At 35.3% G+C, this 20,084-nt stretch overlaps 1 protein-coding gene and 1 long non-coding RNA gene across 2 annotated transcripts; one reads left to right on the plus strand and one right to left on the minus strand.

The window, feature by feature from the left end:
- Window positions 1-2,025: 2,025 nt before the first annotated feature.
- Window positions 2,026-14,327, plus strand: LOC129268678 (uncharacterized). Its single transcript, XR_010294685.1, has 3 exons — window positions 2,026-2,373; window positions 7,734-7,909; window positions 11,103-14,327. It is a non-coding gene; the product is annotated as an uncharacterized LOC129268678 (long non-coding RNA).
- Window positions 14,328-15,806: 1,479 nt separating this feature from the next.
- Window positions 15,807-16,718, minus strand: LOC129268677 (uncharacterized). Its single transcript, XM_064104398.1, has one exon. The coding sequence runs from the start codon at window positions 16,716-16,718 to the stop codon at window positions 15,807-15,809; it is 912 nt and encodes a 303-aa protein (XP_063960468.1).
- Window positions 16,719-20,084: the final 3,366 nt, after the last annotated feature.

The following is a 20,084-nucleotide window of genomic DNA, read 5'->3' on the forward strand; positions in this document are numbered from 1 at the left end:
TATTTATTCAAATCAACATTTTGCTGGGGTGGACTTGACGTTTAATGAATATACAGTGTACCATTACTTGAATTGACTTGCCTTGACATAAATTCTCAATCACAGAAGGCGGAAGAGGTGAAAAAGGGCCAAGGAAAATGACAAGGTTTCTTACCCTCATTAAAAGCGCTATAACTCCTCGACACTTCTTAAGGGAAACTTCACCCTGACAAAAATTGTATTGTAAAATTAGCAGAAAAAAAAATGATGAAAAATATTGCCGGCTGCGAGCAGCTTTACTAATATCGAATGGTAAAAAAAAATCATTGAAATGTAATTTTCTCCGAAAATTGAAAATCGTTTTTACTGTACCTTTTGTATATCAATAGACAAATCATTTTATACCCTTTCATGAAAAGAAAACAAAAGGAAGTTATCAGGTACCATTCAAAAAAATGAAATTCATGCATTTTATATTACATAACATATGGGACAGCTGCTCGTTCATGACGTCACGAATCCAAACTTAAAATTCTAATAATTTTCTTAATCTTAAATGGATTTTCCTAAAACATTCACCAATATTTTTAATTATTTTTTTCTGCTTTTTTTACAACAAACAATTCTTCAGGATAAACTTCACCTTTAATTGGTGATTTTCCTTTTCCCACTTTTTTTAGTGTACCTGTCATGGCTGTATAGCGCAGATAAAAACTTAGTAAACAATGTAAACGAAGCATGTGAAACGATAAATAAAAACAAAAACGCATTAAAACATCTTTTGAAATGAGATATTGATGTTTAGTTATGCACTTGCTACTTTGATATATATAGTAATATTGGTCCACTTGAATGATAAACACATTAATGCACTACTCAATAAATTCACACCACACTCATCAGTGGTGTAATGAGCAAAACATTTTGAGGAGGTCAACTCGTCCACTCACCACATGGCCTACCTTCATTTATTCTAATGCCATTCCATCCATCAACATTTCGTCCAACAACCATTTGGCCCAATGACCATTTGGTTTAATCGTCACTTCGTCTAATCACCATTTCGTCTATGACCATTTCGTCTCATAACCAGTTGGTCTAATATCCATTTTATTTTCATTCAGTTTGCACAATTAACACTTAGTCCAATTAGACCAAATTGGCATATGGACTAAATGACCCTTGGACCAACTGGTTATTAGACGAAATGGTGAGTGGATGAATTGACAATTAGACCATGTGAATAGTGGACGAACTGGCATCAGACGAATTGGAAATAAACCGTTGTTTATAACTCACAGTCAATGAGAGGCAACACAAAGTGTCGGTTAGTTTGCCCCCCCCCCCTTCAACACGGAGAAACTATGAAAAGTTTATTAATAAGTCACCACACAGAGCACTGCAGACCTGGGCCCCGTCTTACAAAGAGTTACGATTGGTCCAATCAATCGTAACTCTGTAGGACATCAAACAATGTCATATTTTTTCTACATGAAATTTGCAAACACACCAACTTGTCAAGAAATCAATTAACGTTTATAATATACATCACAATTTATCTAGAAATCATTAATAACAAGTAATAGATGTTGACGTTGCCTGCTTTCCATAGTTAAGATTGATCAGATCAATTGCAGCTTTTTGTAAGACGGGGTCCTGAAACAATATGAATTTTAAGGTTTTAAAATGAATCCAGAGCGACCGAACTTAGGATCATTCTAATTTGAATCATGACGATTTATTTTTAAATCTGAAAAGATCAAGACTTAAATCCTGCAAGCTTTTAGAGTAGGCCTTGTTGATTCTAGTTCATTCAATTCTATAATTCTGTTGGCCCATATAACTTCCAAAACTACAATCGATTTGGATTTCTTTCAAATCCATGCAATTTAGAATGAACGCTTTACCTTTGAATTTAAGCGACTAGATCGAGTGACTTTTCCATGACTCTATCCCTGACCATTGAAACGACAGGAAACTACAATCATTGTTTACGAGATAACAATATGAATACAACTTTGTTCTCGGCATATTTCACTTATCCACACAAAACAACAAATAAACACAACAGAAGGCCGAATCCAAACTTGACCCCAACATCAGTTGATTGCCTTCGGCTTTCGTGTAACCTTTCCATACAACAGCAACATCTACATTTTTGCGGAATCTTTTGCGAAGTCAAGATCTTTCCCGACAAAAACTCCACCTTCACATCCATAGTAGGTGCAGCCAGAACTGTGTGACGATTACAGATACACCGTAACGTCCAATAGTCATATCATCATCATGATATTTGCAATAGTAACTACCACTCTTATGCCGGAGGGTGTTCCCGACATTTTCTGCGAGGATTTATCGAAAATAATATCGGAATTACTAAACGTGCCAGAAAAGGTAGGTCTCTGTGAATTCAAATATTTTATTGAAATAGCGCTACCGTTTTGGATATATTGGTACTTTCATATCCCCCCTCAAAATTGAATGATAAGCAGATTTTAAACAACTCTACATCAATAGCAATTCAATGTAAGTAACAAAAACATTAAAGTAAAAACAGAATACATTATGCATATAGAGTGAAATCAACAATCATGACAATTATCGTGGAATCATTACATCTACATCAAGTTATTCAGTGTTATTACATGTATGACAGAATTTTAATGATTTACAGTGTTTTTTAATGCATGGAGGGACGTGCTTTTTTGTATATCACAAGGGAGAGAATTAAATAAGACGGCAGCTACATATTCAAAATATTTTCTTTTATCATCCGTCCTTGGGCAGGGTATTTGAAGGGGACATTGTTCAGAATATCGTGTTTTATAAGATACTTTACGTTTGCTGATAAGTGCTCCAAGGCTGGGGCTAAATCGTTTTGTATTTTGAAAGCAAGAACACAAAATTGATATTTGATAGGTTCCTCCACTGTTTGCAATTTGAGTGTAGACATGTTGGGGAGTAAGATAGTCCTTATTCAAAATTATTCGGGCATACTTATTCTGCAGTTTTTGTATCTTATTTTTGTTGGTTTTTGCACAGCTTCCCCAAGATGTACAACAATAGTCAATGTAAGGTAAAATCATGGCAAAATATAAATTCTTAAGAGTCCTAGGCGGAAGGAATTGTTTTATTCTCTTTATACAACCTATCGTACGAGATATTTTAACTCTTTACCTGCTCCCCCAGCAATTAACAATAATACTAGATACATGTTATTCCACCGTCATGCCAGAGTCAAGTGTTACACCCAAGTATTTGATCATAATTTACATTTTCTATGGGATCATTTCTATATTTTATCATTAAAGCATAATTTTTCATTTTTTTTCTATGACCAAAAACCATGAATTTTGTCTTTTTTGGATGAATATGCATACCGTTAAGGTTGAGCCAGTTACAGATAACATCAAAATCACTTGACTGGGAATTCGTTAATAGTTCGTTTTTTATCCAAGTATTCATAAAGTTGATTGTGGATTGCTCTTTCTAGTATTTTAGACAAGGCAGGTAGAGCATTAGAAATTATCGACATCATATGATCCTCCTTTATTTATTGGAGTAATTCTTCCCGTCTTTAAATCTCTTGGAGTAGTACATGTTCGCAATGCCATATTGTATAAATATACCAATGGTTCTACTAAAAAAGGAGCAGCCAGTTTAAGAAGCTTGGGATGTATGCCATCTACTCCAACAGCCTTTGAACAATCAATGTTTGACAATGCCTTAAAACGTAATCTTTTTTTATTTCACTGAATTTAAATTCACATTCGGGTAAAGATAATGTTTGTAAACTATTTATTGCATCAACTGATGTATTATCCGAAGGAGTCTGCAATCTCAGTCCTACGCCATTAAAGGCTTTGTTTAAAACATTGGCTATCTGTTTGGTAGGTATCTGTTCATTTCCCAATGTGAGTTTTATAATCATCATTTTCTTTCTTATTTTTCTTTGGTACAAGTTTTGAAAGAACTCTCCAATTCTTCTGAACAGTTCTGAAATTCATCCTGATAGTAATTCTTTTTCAGAAGCTTATTCAAAATGCTTGCTCTATTTCGAAAATGCTGAAATTGTTGCCACCAAGATAATAATTTGCTGTTTCGAAACTAGTTTTCGACAGTAATCCCTTTCTCGTGCTAGATTCAGATAGTCATCATTAATCCATGGTACACCTCTGTGCTTAAGACGCACTGATATAAATGGGGCATGTCTTCACAAATTTCCAACAGAGTACTTTTAAAACAACGCCATAATTTTTCTTCATCCTGACCAGATGAATGAAATTCTTTCCAGTCAATATTGCTCATATCTTCTTTATATATGTGAAAATCAAAATGTTTGAACGAGCGAAATTTGCTTATCTTTGGAGAAAAAGGTTGGTACTTACCTTTAATGAGAGTAAATATTACATAGTGATCACTTAAACCTGTTATTTGTACTCCTGATTTAATGACACTTTCACTAAGTGAGTCAGAAATACAAATTAAATCAATAAGTGATTGACTGTTAGCATGGTTAGGCGTAGGTTCAGATATAACCTGTGTCATCTGCTCGGTCATACATAGATCTTACTTTTTTGACAGATTATTATCAGTTAACATGTCATAGTTGAAATCCACAAGTATAATAACATTGTATGACTTTGCAAATACTTTTCCGAGATTTTGTTCTAACCTCTCAAAGAATTCTAAGTGACTATCAGGTTTCCTATGCGATATACCAACGAACAGTGAGCTGCTATTAGCACGCAGCAATTCGAGCCACAATATTTCTAATTTTACAGGTTCAAGATCTTTTCTTCTCACGTAGGAAGCATTTTTAGATATGTAACACCCCACTCCTCCTCCATGGGTGCCCCTATCTCGTCTCTCAAACTTATATTCTTTAACATAATATTAATATATGTATATATATATATATATATATATATGTGTGTGTGTGTAAAGTTATACATGTACAACAGCATTGGCAACTCTTTTTATTTAAATATTGTAAAGAAATGGATGAAGAGAACAATGGTAGGCGTAGCTTAAATCAAGGTTCACCCGACAAAGGAAATTATAATTGGTATAGTGTCGAAAATCTGTCTATCTGACGGTCAATCAGATCGTGGTCGCCCTAGCCACTAACCCGTCTCTGTGGTCTAGTGGTTAAGGCACCGGCTTTCAAAGCTGGGGGCCCGGGTTCGATTCCCGGCAGAGACATTTTTTCGGCATCACCAATTTTTCCAAAGGGTAGATAGCTCTGGGGAACCTTGATTTAAGCTACGCCTACCATTGTTCTCTTCATCCATTTCTTTACAATATGTATATATATATATAGATATATAGAGGCGTCTGATAGTCATGTTATCATCGATATTTGCGATAATAACTACCACTCTCAAACCAGAGGATATTCCCGGAAGGAAGTGAGCCCTTCACAAAAGGTGTGGTGCACCGCATCATGTTCAATGTGTAGACGTAAAAATGGATAAATAGATGCAAGACGTAGCTTTCTGATCGTTTTTATTCGGGCGTTCGTCATCGGGCCTACATCAGGCCTATATACATTGAAACAAACAAAACAGAACAAAAACCATGCAAATATAGTCGTAACAAAAAAAACATAAAACGTAACACAAGGTACTGAACAGAAGGGTAACAACAAAGTAACAAAAGAAGGGGTAGTGAACGGAATTGTTGGGAATTTGCATGGTTTTTGCTCTGTTTTGTTTGTTTAAATGTATATAGGCTTGATGAAGGCCCGATGACTAACGGCCGAAAGCTCGCCAAATAAATACGGAAAAAATCTATTTCTTGCATCTGTGTCTCTATATTTGCGAATATACACTGTAAAAACGCTGTTTAAAATGTTAAGCACGTTGTTTAATCCCGTCACTCTAACAACTATTGTTTATAATTTATTTTAAACAAGTTGTTTAAACAGTTTAAACAATTTCAAAAAAAGTTTAAACAACTTGTTGTTAGAGTGACAGGCTTAAACAACTTGCTATTTTTTCTTACTGCGTGTGTATATATTATATCAAATATATATTATGTGTGATCAATCTTGGTGGTGTACGTGTACGGGTTTCCTTCATAATTATATTTGAGTTCAAGAGTATGGAGAGTGTCGTAGCAAGGTCAATATCAGTCTTCATCAAGCTTTCGGGCACATGCCCTTTATCAGGATCTAAGCCAATATACAAATATAGTATAATGTGTATACAGTGCGTATAAAAAAAAACGGGACAGATTTGAAAAGTCTATCAAATTTTTGTTTCAAATAATGATGTCTATATTTTAGTGTTAATAGATGCTCTAAGGTCTTATCTTTGAAATGCAATTTAAAGAAATAAATTTTATTCATGCTTGAGCGAACACATGACGTTTTTGTTGGGGGTTCAAAAAGAGGCTTGCGCCAGAATTGCAGAATATGTGTAATACAGTGATCAGACTTTTTGCTAATCAGGAGACTTCCTCTTGACCTTTTCATTATCTGTGCCACAATTTTCAAATTATGCTGTCAAATTTCATTTACAAAGTTATTTATTTAATTGAATTATTATTGAATTATTATTATTTTATTATGTGAAACAAATTAAGTTATGTACCTTTAAAAGACATGAATCTATTTTTCAATGGGTCATTAATTCCTTGACCAAGTTTAATTGCTTGACAGGAAACACAGGAAGGGATTCATGTCTTTCAATGACCATGATGTATTGAGTGAATTTTGAAGGAGCTAGATATGGCAGATCGAGTAAAATGTATTAAAAAGTTGTGAGCGAGCGAAGTGAGCACGCAAATATTCCCACTTTTTTAAATTACAATATCAAAGTGTGTGATAGATTTTGACATAATATTCAGAAAATAATATCATATTTTACTTTCTATCTTTCCTTCTATTTCCTGTCCACTTTTTTCTTGGTCATGATTTTTTTAATTAAGGGGGGGGAGCAACCCGAGCGCCCGCCCATCTGTGTGGCTTTGTTCAAAAGGAACCATAACCTTTGTAGCACATAATGAAAGGATTTGAATAAAAAAATCCATGCTCTCCCATAATTCGGTTGTAAAGAAAAATTTAAGCTTGAAGAAGGAATATTCAAAGCTAACAGAGAGCATATTAAAAAGAAATAACAGAATAATTCAAGCAAATAAATAGATCTGAAAATTAATTTTGACCGCATGATTTGAAAATTATGGCAAAGATAATGAAAAGGTTAAGAGGAAGTCTGCTAATTAGAAAGAAGTCCGATCATCATATTACTCATATTCTGCAATTCTGGCGCAAGCCTCTTTTTGAACCCCCAACAAAAACGTCCCGTGTTCGCTTAAGCATGAACGAAACTAATTTGTTTTAATAGCATTTGAAAGACAAGACCTTAGAGCACCTATTAACACCAAAATATAGACATAATAATTTGAAACTAAAATTTTATAGACTTTTCAAATCTGTCCCGTTTTTTTTTTTACGCACTGTATAATAAACATTATAAACATATATACTGTCAACAATGATAAATACAATACAATGCAATGTATAACGAAGATAAATATCGTTTTAAAGAAAATATAGGTTAATTGATAATAAACAATTAGTTATAAAGTAATAGTGAGTCAATATGTAACGTAGTATAGAATATATAATTACCGTAAGGTCGTAAGTATTGGTAAGAGTAAGGGTAAGCGTGAAAAGTGTGATCCCTCGCACTTGACCTCACTTCACGCTTAACCTTACTCTTATTAAGTTACGTCCTTTTTTAATCTAGGATATAACAGTACAGGTTCATCCAAACCAGTTGATGGTACGTAATGGATCCCGGGAGCCTAGTGCATATATCGAACTATACCACGTAGAAGGTTGTGAGACAGAGGACCACAAACGAAAAGTCTCAAAGACAATACTGGACTTCACTAAGCAGCATCTTCATATTGAATCATCTAGGTGAGGAACCCCCCCCCCCTCCGTTTTTATTTGTATGTTGGTGCTTTTTGTTGTGGGGGAGGGAGGGGCAGTACTATTACAAGGTGCATTGACATCATGCGATATACCCGAGTATACATGTACAGTGAAATAGTATATGAATTATAAATGATAGGTCCTGCATCGAAATTGCCAAAATCAAGATAGAGGGGGTACCTTTCCTATCATGAAAATTAAATATTTGGGGAATTTTTTTTAGGGTGAGAAAAATAATGGGTCCAATAGGAAGACCATGTACGAACATGGTGCCCCCTTGTATTAACAGTGCCCCCTTACCCTCAAAGAACCTAGTAACATTAACAGAGGGCATGGGCGGAAATCCTAGGGGGGACAGGGGGGACGTGTCCCCCCTACTCAAAATAGTAGGGGGGACACAATATCAAATGTCCCCCTACTATTTTTGGTATTTTATGATGGTAAGAAATACATCATTCTAAATCGAAATAAAACATGTATTTTGGGACGAGATGACCTTACTTTGGCGATGATAACCTTTTTTTTTTGCTTGTCAAATTTTCCCGCCCCTTCCCTTGTCCCCATAGACGGATCCAGGGGGCCGAGGAGCCCGCCCCCCCCCCCCCCCCCCTCTTGGCGGAGCAAAAAAAAATGGGAAAGAAAGAAGGAAAAAAGGAGGGATAAACAGGAAAAAAAAGAAGAGAATGACGTCGAGTGCATAAAATAAGATGAGGGGAAGACTTAGAAAATAAAAAGAATCTTTCGTGCCACTATATGAAATTTTCGCTCACGCTTCGCGCTCGCATTACCTGTTAGGTGATTTGCATATCTTGTTCAATATGGAGTTCGAATATCAAGTTTGGAAGTCAATAAACAAAACATATTTCACCTCGGAAATCGAACTTTCATTATTTTGTGTAATTTACACAATGTTAACATTTACTGCTTGCGCTGCGCGCTCGCAAATTTTGATTTATCAGGTAGGCCCTACCTATTATTTTCGTGTATTCCATAAAGTTTTTCAAAATATCCCTTTTCAGGTCTGATTGTCAAGACGTATCATCAGCTAGCGCGCTGCACGCTCGCATTTTGGTTGGCGAGTTATATAAATGTTTCAATATTGATTATACAACAAACTACTTAAAATCCCCTTTTCATGACAGTTTATCAAAAAATTTTAGCTCGCGATTTGCGCTCGCATTAATGGTTAAAAAATATATTAACTGATGCATCCTATTCATAATCACAAAAGTGAAATGTCCAGTTTTTATGCCATGATATCATCAGATATCGCGCCCTCATTAGGTATTAATAAATATGATATTAATCTAATAATTAAATTGTCCCTTTGTTTCATCTCGCGCTTAGCAAGAGGAATAGGAAAATAGTCATCATTTTCATATGATGACATGTCGTAAGGATGTCCCGGTCCTATGTCAAAACTCAAAGTAATAATAATAATATCAGCTCTTTTTTAAGTTCGATCCATATCCACCGTACAATTTTTATACAAAGTGCTTGAAATATAAAGCTGAAATTTACTCTTTTTTCAGATCGGAATTTCAAAGTTTCATGATTTTCAAGATTAAAGTTGTATTTAGAATGCCTAGATTCTAGGTCTAAATATGAAACACGCTCGCGCATGTTTATTCAGATATTCAACTTGTTCTCTAATTTAAATCATAATCCAATTATCACAATATCAACATTTTTCTGCCCGCGCTTTGTGCTCGCATTATTAATGTAGGAAGACCCCATATTACTCATCCTTTTGATGATTTACAAAACATGAACAGAGTGGCCCATTTTTAGGTCTAAATCTCGAATTTTTGTTCTGCTCGCGCTTCGCGCTCGCATCAATCGTTAAATTATATAGCTATCCTGTTCACGATTACAAAAACTGATTAAAATTTACCATTCTTTCTTTAGAAAGTTCAAAAATTTTCAGCTCGCGCTTCGCACTCGCATTTTTTGATTATTGAAATATGTAACGCCTTCATGGCTAAGTGCAAGCAGTCCTTAACAGGTACCTTTTCAACAGGTACCAGTTCAAAACGTATATAAAAATTTTCTGCTCGCGCTTTGCGCTCGCATTATTAATACTGATCCTTTTCAGGATTTACAAAACATGAATACTGTCTCGTTCGGTAAATATTATAGGATTAAATCTCGAAATTTTCCGCTCGCGCTTCGCGCTCACATTAATTGTTTACTCATATACCTATATCTGCTTGAGTTACAAAAAGTGTTTAGAATTTCCATTCTTTAGGTGAAAATGTCAAAAAAATTCAGCTCGCACTTCGCGCTCGCATTATTTGATTGTTAAATGCTACTTTAACAGGTATCTTTTCCATCAGTTCATTTCTGCTCGCGCTTTGCGTTCGTAGTAATTATTAAGTTGCATACACATCTTTTTCAGGATAAAAAACATTGCCCAGAATCAGTTCAAATTTTAGGAAAAAATACATAAAATTTCCAAAAAAATTGCTCGCGCTTCGCGCTCGCATCATATAGATAAGGATTCTGATATTATATATTAATTCATAAGAATAAAGCTAAGAAGTGTCTAATGAGGACTACCCCTTCAAAGAAAGAAACAAAAATCATCTTCGAGCTTCCGATCGGGGAAAAATATGGCTGAAACAAATTTTCGCCCCCCCCCCTATTGGCGAAGGCTGGATCCGCCCCTGTGTCCCCCCTACCTTTTGGGAGAGATTTCCGCCCCTGACAGAGGGTCGTGGGTTCGAATCCCAGCCATGGCGTAATTTCCTTCGGCAAGAAACTGATCCACAATGTGCTGCACTCAACCCAGGTGAGGTAAATGGGTACCGGTAGGAAGTAATTCTTTAAAAAGCTGTGTGCGCTATGAACGGCTAGCTTAGCCGGGTAATATAGGAGCGCCTTAAGCACCTAACAAGGTGGATATGTGCGCAATATAAATACCCTATATTATTATTATTATTATTATTATTATTGCATCTTGTTGTTGTGCGACAATGGCAGGATTAATGAATGGAATAGTCATTTTATTTTCTCTGTTTAGTTCTTGTTTTCAACAAAAACAAAATGAACTCAAGCAACTGTTATTATTTTCTTTCGAATATGTGCAAAAAATGAAAGTCAAATCAGATGTCATCTTTCAATACGTTTCACAACCTTTTAATCGTTTACTTTCCACCATGTTTTTTTTTCATTCTAGAGTCTCCATAATATTCCGGCAAACTGCAGGCAAAGACATTGGAATCGAGGATGGATTGTGGTCTGACTTTCACAACTAAGACATGGAAAGTGTCGTTAGGTCCAACATGTCCAAGCTCAACAAAATAATCAAAAGATATGTGTATACCAAAAGTCTTGATGCAGTTATGTTAATTACTCCTTTTGAGGGATATTTCGCTTATGAAGGTGTATTTTTTTTGTTCCAGTGGTAATATGGTGCTAAATTGTTAGGGACAATCACAATACTGTTGTCACAAATAAGTCACGCGCCTAATTGTAACAAGGAGGCAAAAAGTTATTCATTCGGTCCAACCCTTTCCCAGTAAGTGTAATTTGATGTAGCCAATCGACCCCCCTACAAAAAAAAAATATGCGTATGGTTCGACACTCCAACGCTGATTCTAGGTTGGGCATTTACTGAACCTCCTTTTCTTAAATGGGAAGGAAATATTTCTTAAATTTTTGAACTATTTGACTGTCGGAATAATAAGGGTTATTTTATTCTTTCAGGTGGTGAACGAGATTTATTTCCCAAATGAAAATTTATCGACATATAGCCTTTGATGGGCAAACATAATATTACCTTTTACTTGTAGTTTATAATATAAGCCCCCCTGATTCACCGTTAAATAAAAAAAATCTTTATAGCTAGTTCCACTTCAGAATACATTTGAAATGAATAAATAATCACATCGTATCTCTTGTAAATGCGACAGACGAGTAGGCAGTCGCCTGACAGTTCCGGTGGGTGTTTCATAATGCTGATCGTAAGATAAGAGCGACTTTAAGAACGACTGGTTATCCTTTCTTTTGTAAATGGTGTACACCATTGGCGATGGTTTAGCGCGTAAGAAAGGTCACCGGTCGTTTTTAGAGTCGCTCTTAACTTACGAACAGCTTTATGAAACAGCCCCCCGACTCAATAACTCGTTTTGCAATGATGATAATGCTGAATGCATCATGGATGGTTCTACTCGAGATTGGAAAGTACTACAATAAGTGTTCTTTTTTTTTCTTTGTTTGTTGAAAAAGAATAGTAGACAACCTCTCCATGAAAATATATTGCGGCGAATTTCCGGGAAAACTTTGAGTGTACCGGTTTCACGGGCCTAAATACAACTGGCAGGCAAAAGATATTCATTCGAGCCAACACATTCTCAATTTTTAAATTTGACATTGCTGATTGACAAGTATGAATGAATATGATTGATAATCTAACACTGATTCTAGGGAAGGTACCGACTGAACTTCCTTTTTTCCAAATTGGAATTGGAAAGATATATCACTACTATGGAACTATTTTTTTTTACTGGCGGAAGAATGAGGGCCATTTTACTCTCTCAAGTGATGAATTTGATCCTGTCAGGTGTAGTCTTCATAAATGCCGATTTATTTTTAAAATGAACCGGTCGAGGTACCCTTTTCTGATCAGATATGGAATGTCAGACATATATCCTGTCCACTGGTAGTAAACATTCAACCCTCGAATTCCCTCCTTATTTTTTATGATTTTTTTTAAGTGCCACTTTAACACACGAGTCTATGGGAAATGAATTAAGCCTGTGATAGCTACCTCACGAAAACTCGGCGCCGTATGCTATGGGCGTTTTGTTCTAAAATGATTTGGGAGAATGAGGTAGGGCAGGGCTGGTGCTGATTAAGAGTTGGACATTTACGGGGTGCGAATTAGTCCGGAAAACTTTGAACAAATAAAATAATAATAATAAATTGTCCCGCTAATTTTACGGGGCGCGCAATGACAATGAACTCTTTTTACGGGGTACATTAGATTTTCGAATTTTACCCCCTCCCCTTATCTTAGTCTGCTGCAGGCACAGACCCCGAATTCTGTATTGGTTTTCGCAGTTCGCATAGTGCATAATGCAGAGTCTGAATAGTGAGACTAGATTCACTATGTACTGTGGCTCTGGGCTCTGATTTGACACATACAGAGGATTTGGTGTCTAGTGTCAAATGTGAATTTTCTCAGCATTTTATTTTGTAATGTTTATGATATTTTGCTTATATATAATACTTTGTTTTGTTTTACCTATAGAAAAATATAATATATTGTACATGCTTCACTATATATTGTCTGTATAAGTTCATTCTAATTATTTTGACCACTTTACTTTGTTCTATTAAAAATGAAATAAATTGAAAATTGAAATTGAATTGAAAATTGATATTGAATTGAAAATTGAATCTGTGCTGGCAGACTAAGTACGTTTCCCCGCCTGTAAATGATATCGAAATTAAAAGCGGAGTTATTACAGTAAAACCTGTTTCAGTATCTTAAAAAACGAGACCACCTGTCTTATACTGGCACAAGTTGGGTTTCCCTTTAATTGTTCGACCTCATTTAAGGGGTACCCCGGGCTGAAAATATTTATATCTACATAAATAGAGTAACATTCATCGAGCAAAATGCTGAAAATTTTATCAAAATTCGATAACAAATGACAAAATTATTGAATTTTTAAGTTTATCAATATTTTGCGAAAACAGTTATATGCACATCGCCTTGAATATTCATTAGATGGGCTGATGGTGTCACATCCCCACATTCCTTTTTCTTATTTTATTCCATAAAATCAAGATTATTTCATTTTTTAAAAATACATGTGCGGATGATATGTCTCCCTTATTATATAATAACTCGCAGCAATGAATATCTAATGCAGTAAACCAGTTGTCCATTCTTTTTTTTTTTGTTCTTGAAGGATAAAATTTGAATAAACTTAATGTCATGTAATAAAATACAAAAGAACAAGTTGGGATATAACATCATCAGTTTGCTCATTGGATATCTATGAAGACAGGGATAGATCTGTTTTACCGAAATAATGCAAACGTTTAAAATGCCATAACTTTGTTATTCCTTGTTCAATTTTGATCAAATTTCGAGTGATTTGTTGGTCTGATTTTCCGTAAAATTATGTTCAATTCATATTATTTTTAGCTTGGAGTACCCCTTTAAACATACATTGCAGGAATCTATATATAACGACCACCTGCAGCTCACAAAGACCGCTTTCATTGTCTCTCTTTATGGCTTTCTTTGGTATATAAAAAAATTATTTATATTTAATCCATCCACTTTCAAGCATTGTAATTATTATTCTTGATATCAATGGCTTATCATTGGTTAGTTGATATTATTATTATTAATTTTCAATAAATACTTCTATTGTATACATGGAAATTCACTTGAGTATTGAGGCATTTATTCATTTTTTTCATGAAAAAAAGAAGCATGTATTTTTGTCCAATTTAGCCCCACCTCCCTCCGCCACTCTATTTGCCCCCCCCCCCCCTCTCACCTGTCGCTATCATCTGCCCCTATTTCCCCGATCCCCTCGCAATCCATCACTCATTTTTTCTGTAACTACACTTTTCCTTTTCTCCCGTTCTCTCTCCAGTTTCTTCTTTCATGAGTTACAAGTAAAAAAATCAGACAAACCCCTGCACCCCGATCTCTTGAAGCTAGAACATTTCAATATCTTTATTCAATTAATTCATTTTATCCTGCCCTACTGAAAAGAATACAGTATGGTCTTCTAGTGTGTTCATATCGTGTTCACAGTGTGGAAAATAATTTGAAATCATCTTGACACAGTCCATTACGTAAAGATAGTGTATACTCACACTGCAGGGGTGCCCGGCCTTGTTATGTGTGAAATATTCTTTACATTGTTACACTTGACATGCTTGAGTATTTTGGAAGTGTGAATCACATCATCACACTCTACATTAACGTGTACACACTGTGGACACTGACACTGTGTCCATGTGTAAATCACATATGATACACTGTGCACACAAACACCGTAGAAGTGCATACAATGTGAGATCACCTTGATATTTTCAATTTTAGGCATTTGTACATTGCGCATTATACCTCTACGTAGTTCGTTGTATGAACACACTGTGAACACCAACTGGGCTTGCAATTTACCGTTATCATATTTATTGTTTTACAATCGATTTTGTAGGCCTATATTTGCATGATTAAACGCAAACATAAGCTCACTACAACCAAGAAAATAAAATTATTAAAAAAAAAACAATTGCAGTAAAGACATAACATATTGTTAAGGTGAGTATACGAGTTTGAAATTAATTTGGCCAAAATAAAGGGGGGGGGGGTCAATATTTGAGGATTGCATAAAGATCGATTATATATCGATACAGGCCTGTTCTCAACTTTATGTACCTCGGGCCTATTAGAAAAATATAAAGTTATACATTTGCCAGTCGGTTGTGATGAATTTTAAGGGTAATTTAGCCCTATGATTGTAAGACTTTTAAACAAATGAATTGTGATATTTGACCCATCAGTTTAATTTGGTCTACGTTCACAATTAACGACCGGTAAAATTGAATACATTTTCAATTACAATTGTCCTATTGAACTGGAAATTTACATTACCCGTTTTTATTAATTTATGTAATTAGCATGTCACATAGGACACTGACAAAAATAAGGAGAACAGGTATTCAGAATCTCAAAATGCAACCGGAAACCCGGAAAAATTGAATAATTGGTCTAGTCTGTCAACCGATCATAATTTTTAATTAATGATTTGCCAATCATTCATTTTTTCGCGCTTCCGGTCACGTGACGAGAATGTAGTGGAATAAATGTAATCGATGACTTGATGAAGATATTTTCGATTAGAATTTAATTGCTATTGAACTGGATATTCACATTATCCATGGCACCATTCACCATGTCACTGGGAAACTGGGGAAAATGGCGGGAAAAAGCATCCAGAACCTCATCACGTGACCGGAACCGCGTGACCTGTACCTGCCGGTCTTCGTCCTCTAGCAACAGTTTGACATCTTTGATGCACACGAGCCGACCATTGGGGAAGGCCAGGCAACGCAAGCTGGTGAGGAAATAAAGATCCGGATCTACCTCCGTGAAGACCTTCGTCATCCTGTTGTCAAAATGAGACACGGGAACTGATTGGTTGACGTGAATGCGGACGAATGAAATCCAGCCATCTTGGATGTATTCACGGTGAGAGACCGCTTCTGATTGGTGGGTTTCTTTGCATAGCTGAAAAATGATCACGTGACCTAGACGAACGAATCGATATCGTGTGTCGGAATCGATATACACGGGCGATTGGTGCTCGAAATCAAGCGGGACCAAGCGAAGTATAGGATAACCCATCCCGATATCAAAAATGTGCCGAGAACCTTGCTTAATGATATTTTCAATGATCACAACGACGTGTATGTCTCTGTAGACGAGAATGTCGCCAGATACGAGCTGGGCTTCGAATTCTAGAGCGCAAAGCAGCATCCAAGCGAAAATGTTGAGTTGATAGCAGAGCCCTCCTTCTTTAGAAGTGACACTCTTCTTGATGTCGGCTGATGTTGGTAAACTCCGAGCATCCGGAGGAGTTGAAAGAGCTTTGACAGTCTGGTAAGGGACGTGGTGAGAGAATGCCTTGATGAATTCGTTGAGGAAGGCGATCTTATCTGTCTTGAGCTTTGGTAGTGCGGACTCAAGGTTCAAGACATCTTGCAGGAAAGACAGGGCTTCTTCCCGAGTTATCGTGTAGTCGTTTGCGGATGCCATATTGGTTGACTGAATGGAATTTCTTGTTCGTCCTGAAACATTTATGAGAGGTTACAGAGACATATTATTAGGTAATCTGTCAATTGACAGATTAACTACTTAAATCGTACGAATTTTCTTTTTTATTTATTCTTTATTTCTATTTTTCCATCTTTTTCTTATTCCCAAAATCTCCAAAACTACATCATCAATTTTCTTCAAAATATTATCGTGTCATGTGTATGAAACAAGCTCAAGGTCAAAATATGATCGTGACGATATTGTGATCTGAAACTGGATTATGATTTATATAGAGAACAAGCTGTCTATCTGAATAAACATGCGCGCGTTTCAGATTTCGACCTAGAATCTGGGCATTCTAAGTACCTTTTTATCATGAAAATCAACAAAGCGAGCGCGAAGCGCGAGCTTAAAATATTTGATATTCCGATCTGAACAAGGGTCAATATATAAGCTCTGTATTCCAAGCACTTTGTAGGAAAATTGTGAGTTGGTTTTGGATCACAGTTCGAAAAGAGCTGATATGTTTCATTATTATTACTTTAAGTTTTGACATACGACCGGGACATTCTAAAAACATAATGACATAATTTTTCCTCCTAAGCGCGAGATGAAACTCGTCGATATTCCATTCTGAACAAAGGAACAATTTCATTATCAAATTAGTATCTTATTTATTAAGCTAATAAGCCTAATGAGAGCGCGAAATCTGTTAATATTATGGCCTGAAATCTGGACATTTTAAGCATTTTTGTAATTAGGAAGATGCATGACTTATTATATTTTCAACAATCAATGCGAGTGCAAATCTCGAGCCGAAATTTTAGATAAACCGTCATGAAATTGGGATTTTAAGTAGTTTGTTATAGAATATTAACATAACTCACCAGATTCAAAAATGCAAGCGTGCAGCGCTAGCTGATACGTTTTGATAGAACTTTATGGAATACAGGAAAATAATAGGTACCTGACAAATCAAAATTTGCGAGCGCAAGCAGAAAATGTTAATATTTAGGGATTCTAAATTCGGTGCGCCACTTGTGTGAAGATAGATTTGTGAACAGTGCTTTTAATAATCATAATTACGTTTTATTTACTCAGGGTAGCCATTTTGGTTAGGGAACTGCAGCGGGCCCTGCATTTCCATGTATGTTATTACTACCCTTCTCCAATCTAAATGCTGAGCGCCAAGCAAGAAGGCAGATGATTCCATTCCTATATATTTTTTTTTCTGTAAGACTCTGTTGGGGATCGAACCCACGCCTCCCCCTTCATGAGACTGACGCTCTACCACTAATCACCATACCCGGTGTGCTTTTCAAACATGAACCTCATCAAGAACAATACAGAAACATAAACAATTAATTTGAGCAAGTCACTTATCATTTTTTTAAATAAATTGTGTAGTATGTTGGCATTTTTATATCTTCTGTTGATTTAGAACATCCTGCATTCCGACCCCCACACCACAATATTTTTTTGTTGGATAGTGGAGCAGTCCAGATTCTGAACAAGAAATTTGGAGCTTCCACAAAAGTAATTGAGAATGGCTGAATTAGACTATAAAAGATAATATTTTACAGAGCACTTTTTTAAAATCAATTTGTAAATCAAACAAAATAATGAAAGTTCGATTTCCGGGCTGAAATATGTTTTGCATATTGACTACTTCAACTACTACTACTACTACTACTTCTACTACTACTACTACTACTACTGCTATTATTACTACTACTACTACTACTACTACTACTACTACTACTACTACTACTACTACTACTACTACTACTACTTACACTACTACTACTACTACCACTACTACCACCACTACTACAACTATTACTACTACTACTACTACTACTACTACTACTACTACTACTACTACTACTACCACTACTACTTCTAATATCACTATTATTACTACTACTTCTACTACTACTACTGCTACTACTACTACTACTACTAATACTACTACTACTACTACTACTGCTACTACTCCTACTACTACTACTACTACTACTATACTCCTACTAATACTACTAATACTACTACTACTACTACTACTACTACTACTATAACAACAACAACTACTACTACTTTTTATACTACTACTACTACTACCACTACTACTACTACCACTACTACAACTACTACTACTGCTACTAATTCTACTACTACTACTACAACAACAACTACTACTAATACTACTACTTCTACTACTACTACTGCTGCTGCTGCTGCTGCTGATGATGATGATGGTGATGATAATAATGGTAATAATGAAAGTAATAATAAGGAATACGAAGATGATGCGCCTCCTGATAATATCATTATGAATAAGCTGACTATATGATTTATATGACACTTATCGTATTTCGTTTACACATTATTATTATCATATTATTATTTTAGAAGATTACCAATGGTTGTCTAACCGGTGGTGATATATCATCAAATCCAGTCCATCTTTAAGTTAACCAAAAGTCCTACAAGTCAAATACCCCCTTAAACAATACTAGAACATCGGACATAACAGGTTTATTAACTTAGATTTATATTTATATCTAGGTTTATATTTCTTTACATTCTATGTTAATTGTTTTTTTTAAATTATAATCGTGTTATACTATACTGTTTATGATCATTTAATCATACGTTCTTTCAGTAATATACATGTGCCCTGAAGACAGGTTGTAGACTAAAGCTCTTTACCTTTCTTATTGTCTCCTCAACTTGATTTTAAGTTGATAAATTGATGATTGAAAATGAAATGTATCAAGAATATTACGAATCTGCTCAGTTATTTGTACGATGTCAATAATAATCATCAGGAAGTCAAACAAAACAATACTACAACATGATAACTGGAAATAATCATTATAATAAATTGAAAATGGTTTGATGTTACCATAGAAATTTGACAACTATATGAATCAATGCAATATTGATGAAAACAAATACTCGAATTTACATACCACAATTACGTTGTCCACAAGAACAAATTGCATTTAGATTTAATGAGCCTGTGTCCAGTCGTGCAAATATCATTTATTTTCAGTGAGAATCACATGATATTCTTTTACAATCTGCAGTTGACTAGGCTCGGTGAAAAAAAAAAACTTGCTCTTCATGCCTTAATAAGCCATAATTAGGAGTACTATAATTCCTCAGTAACATATAGCCGAAACCTACTCGAGACCGATAGATCCCCCCTAACGAGACAATGGGTGTATATCACCAGTTTAGATTTAATGGTCAAGTTTACATCCGAGAGACAAAGGTCAAGATTGCACTCCAAAGCTAAAATATAATAATAAAAAAGTAGATTCCATATTTTCTAAATCTATCATAGGCCTGGCTACTCAA

Source organism: Lytechinus pictus, chromosome 9 (genome assembly GCF_037042905.1).
Source record: "Lytechinus pictus isolate F3 Inbred chromosome 9, Lp3.0, whole genome shotgun sequence".
NCBI classification, from domain to species: domain Eukaryota; kingdom Metazoa; phylum Echinodermata; class Echinoidea; order Temnopleuroida; family Toxopneustidae; genus Lytechinus; species Lytechinus pictus.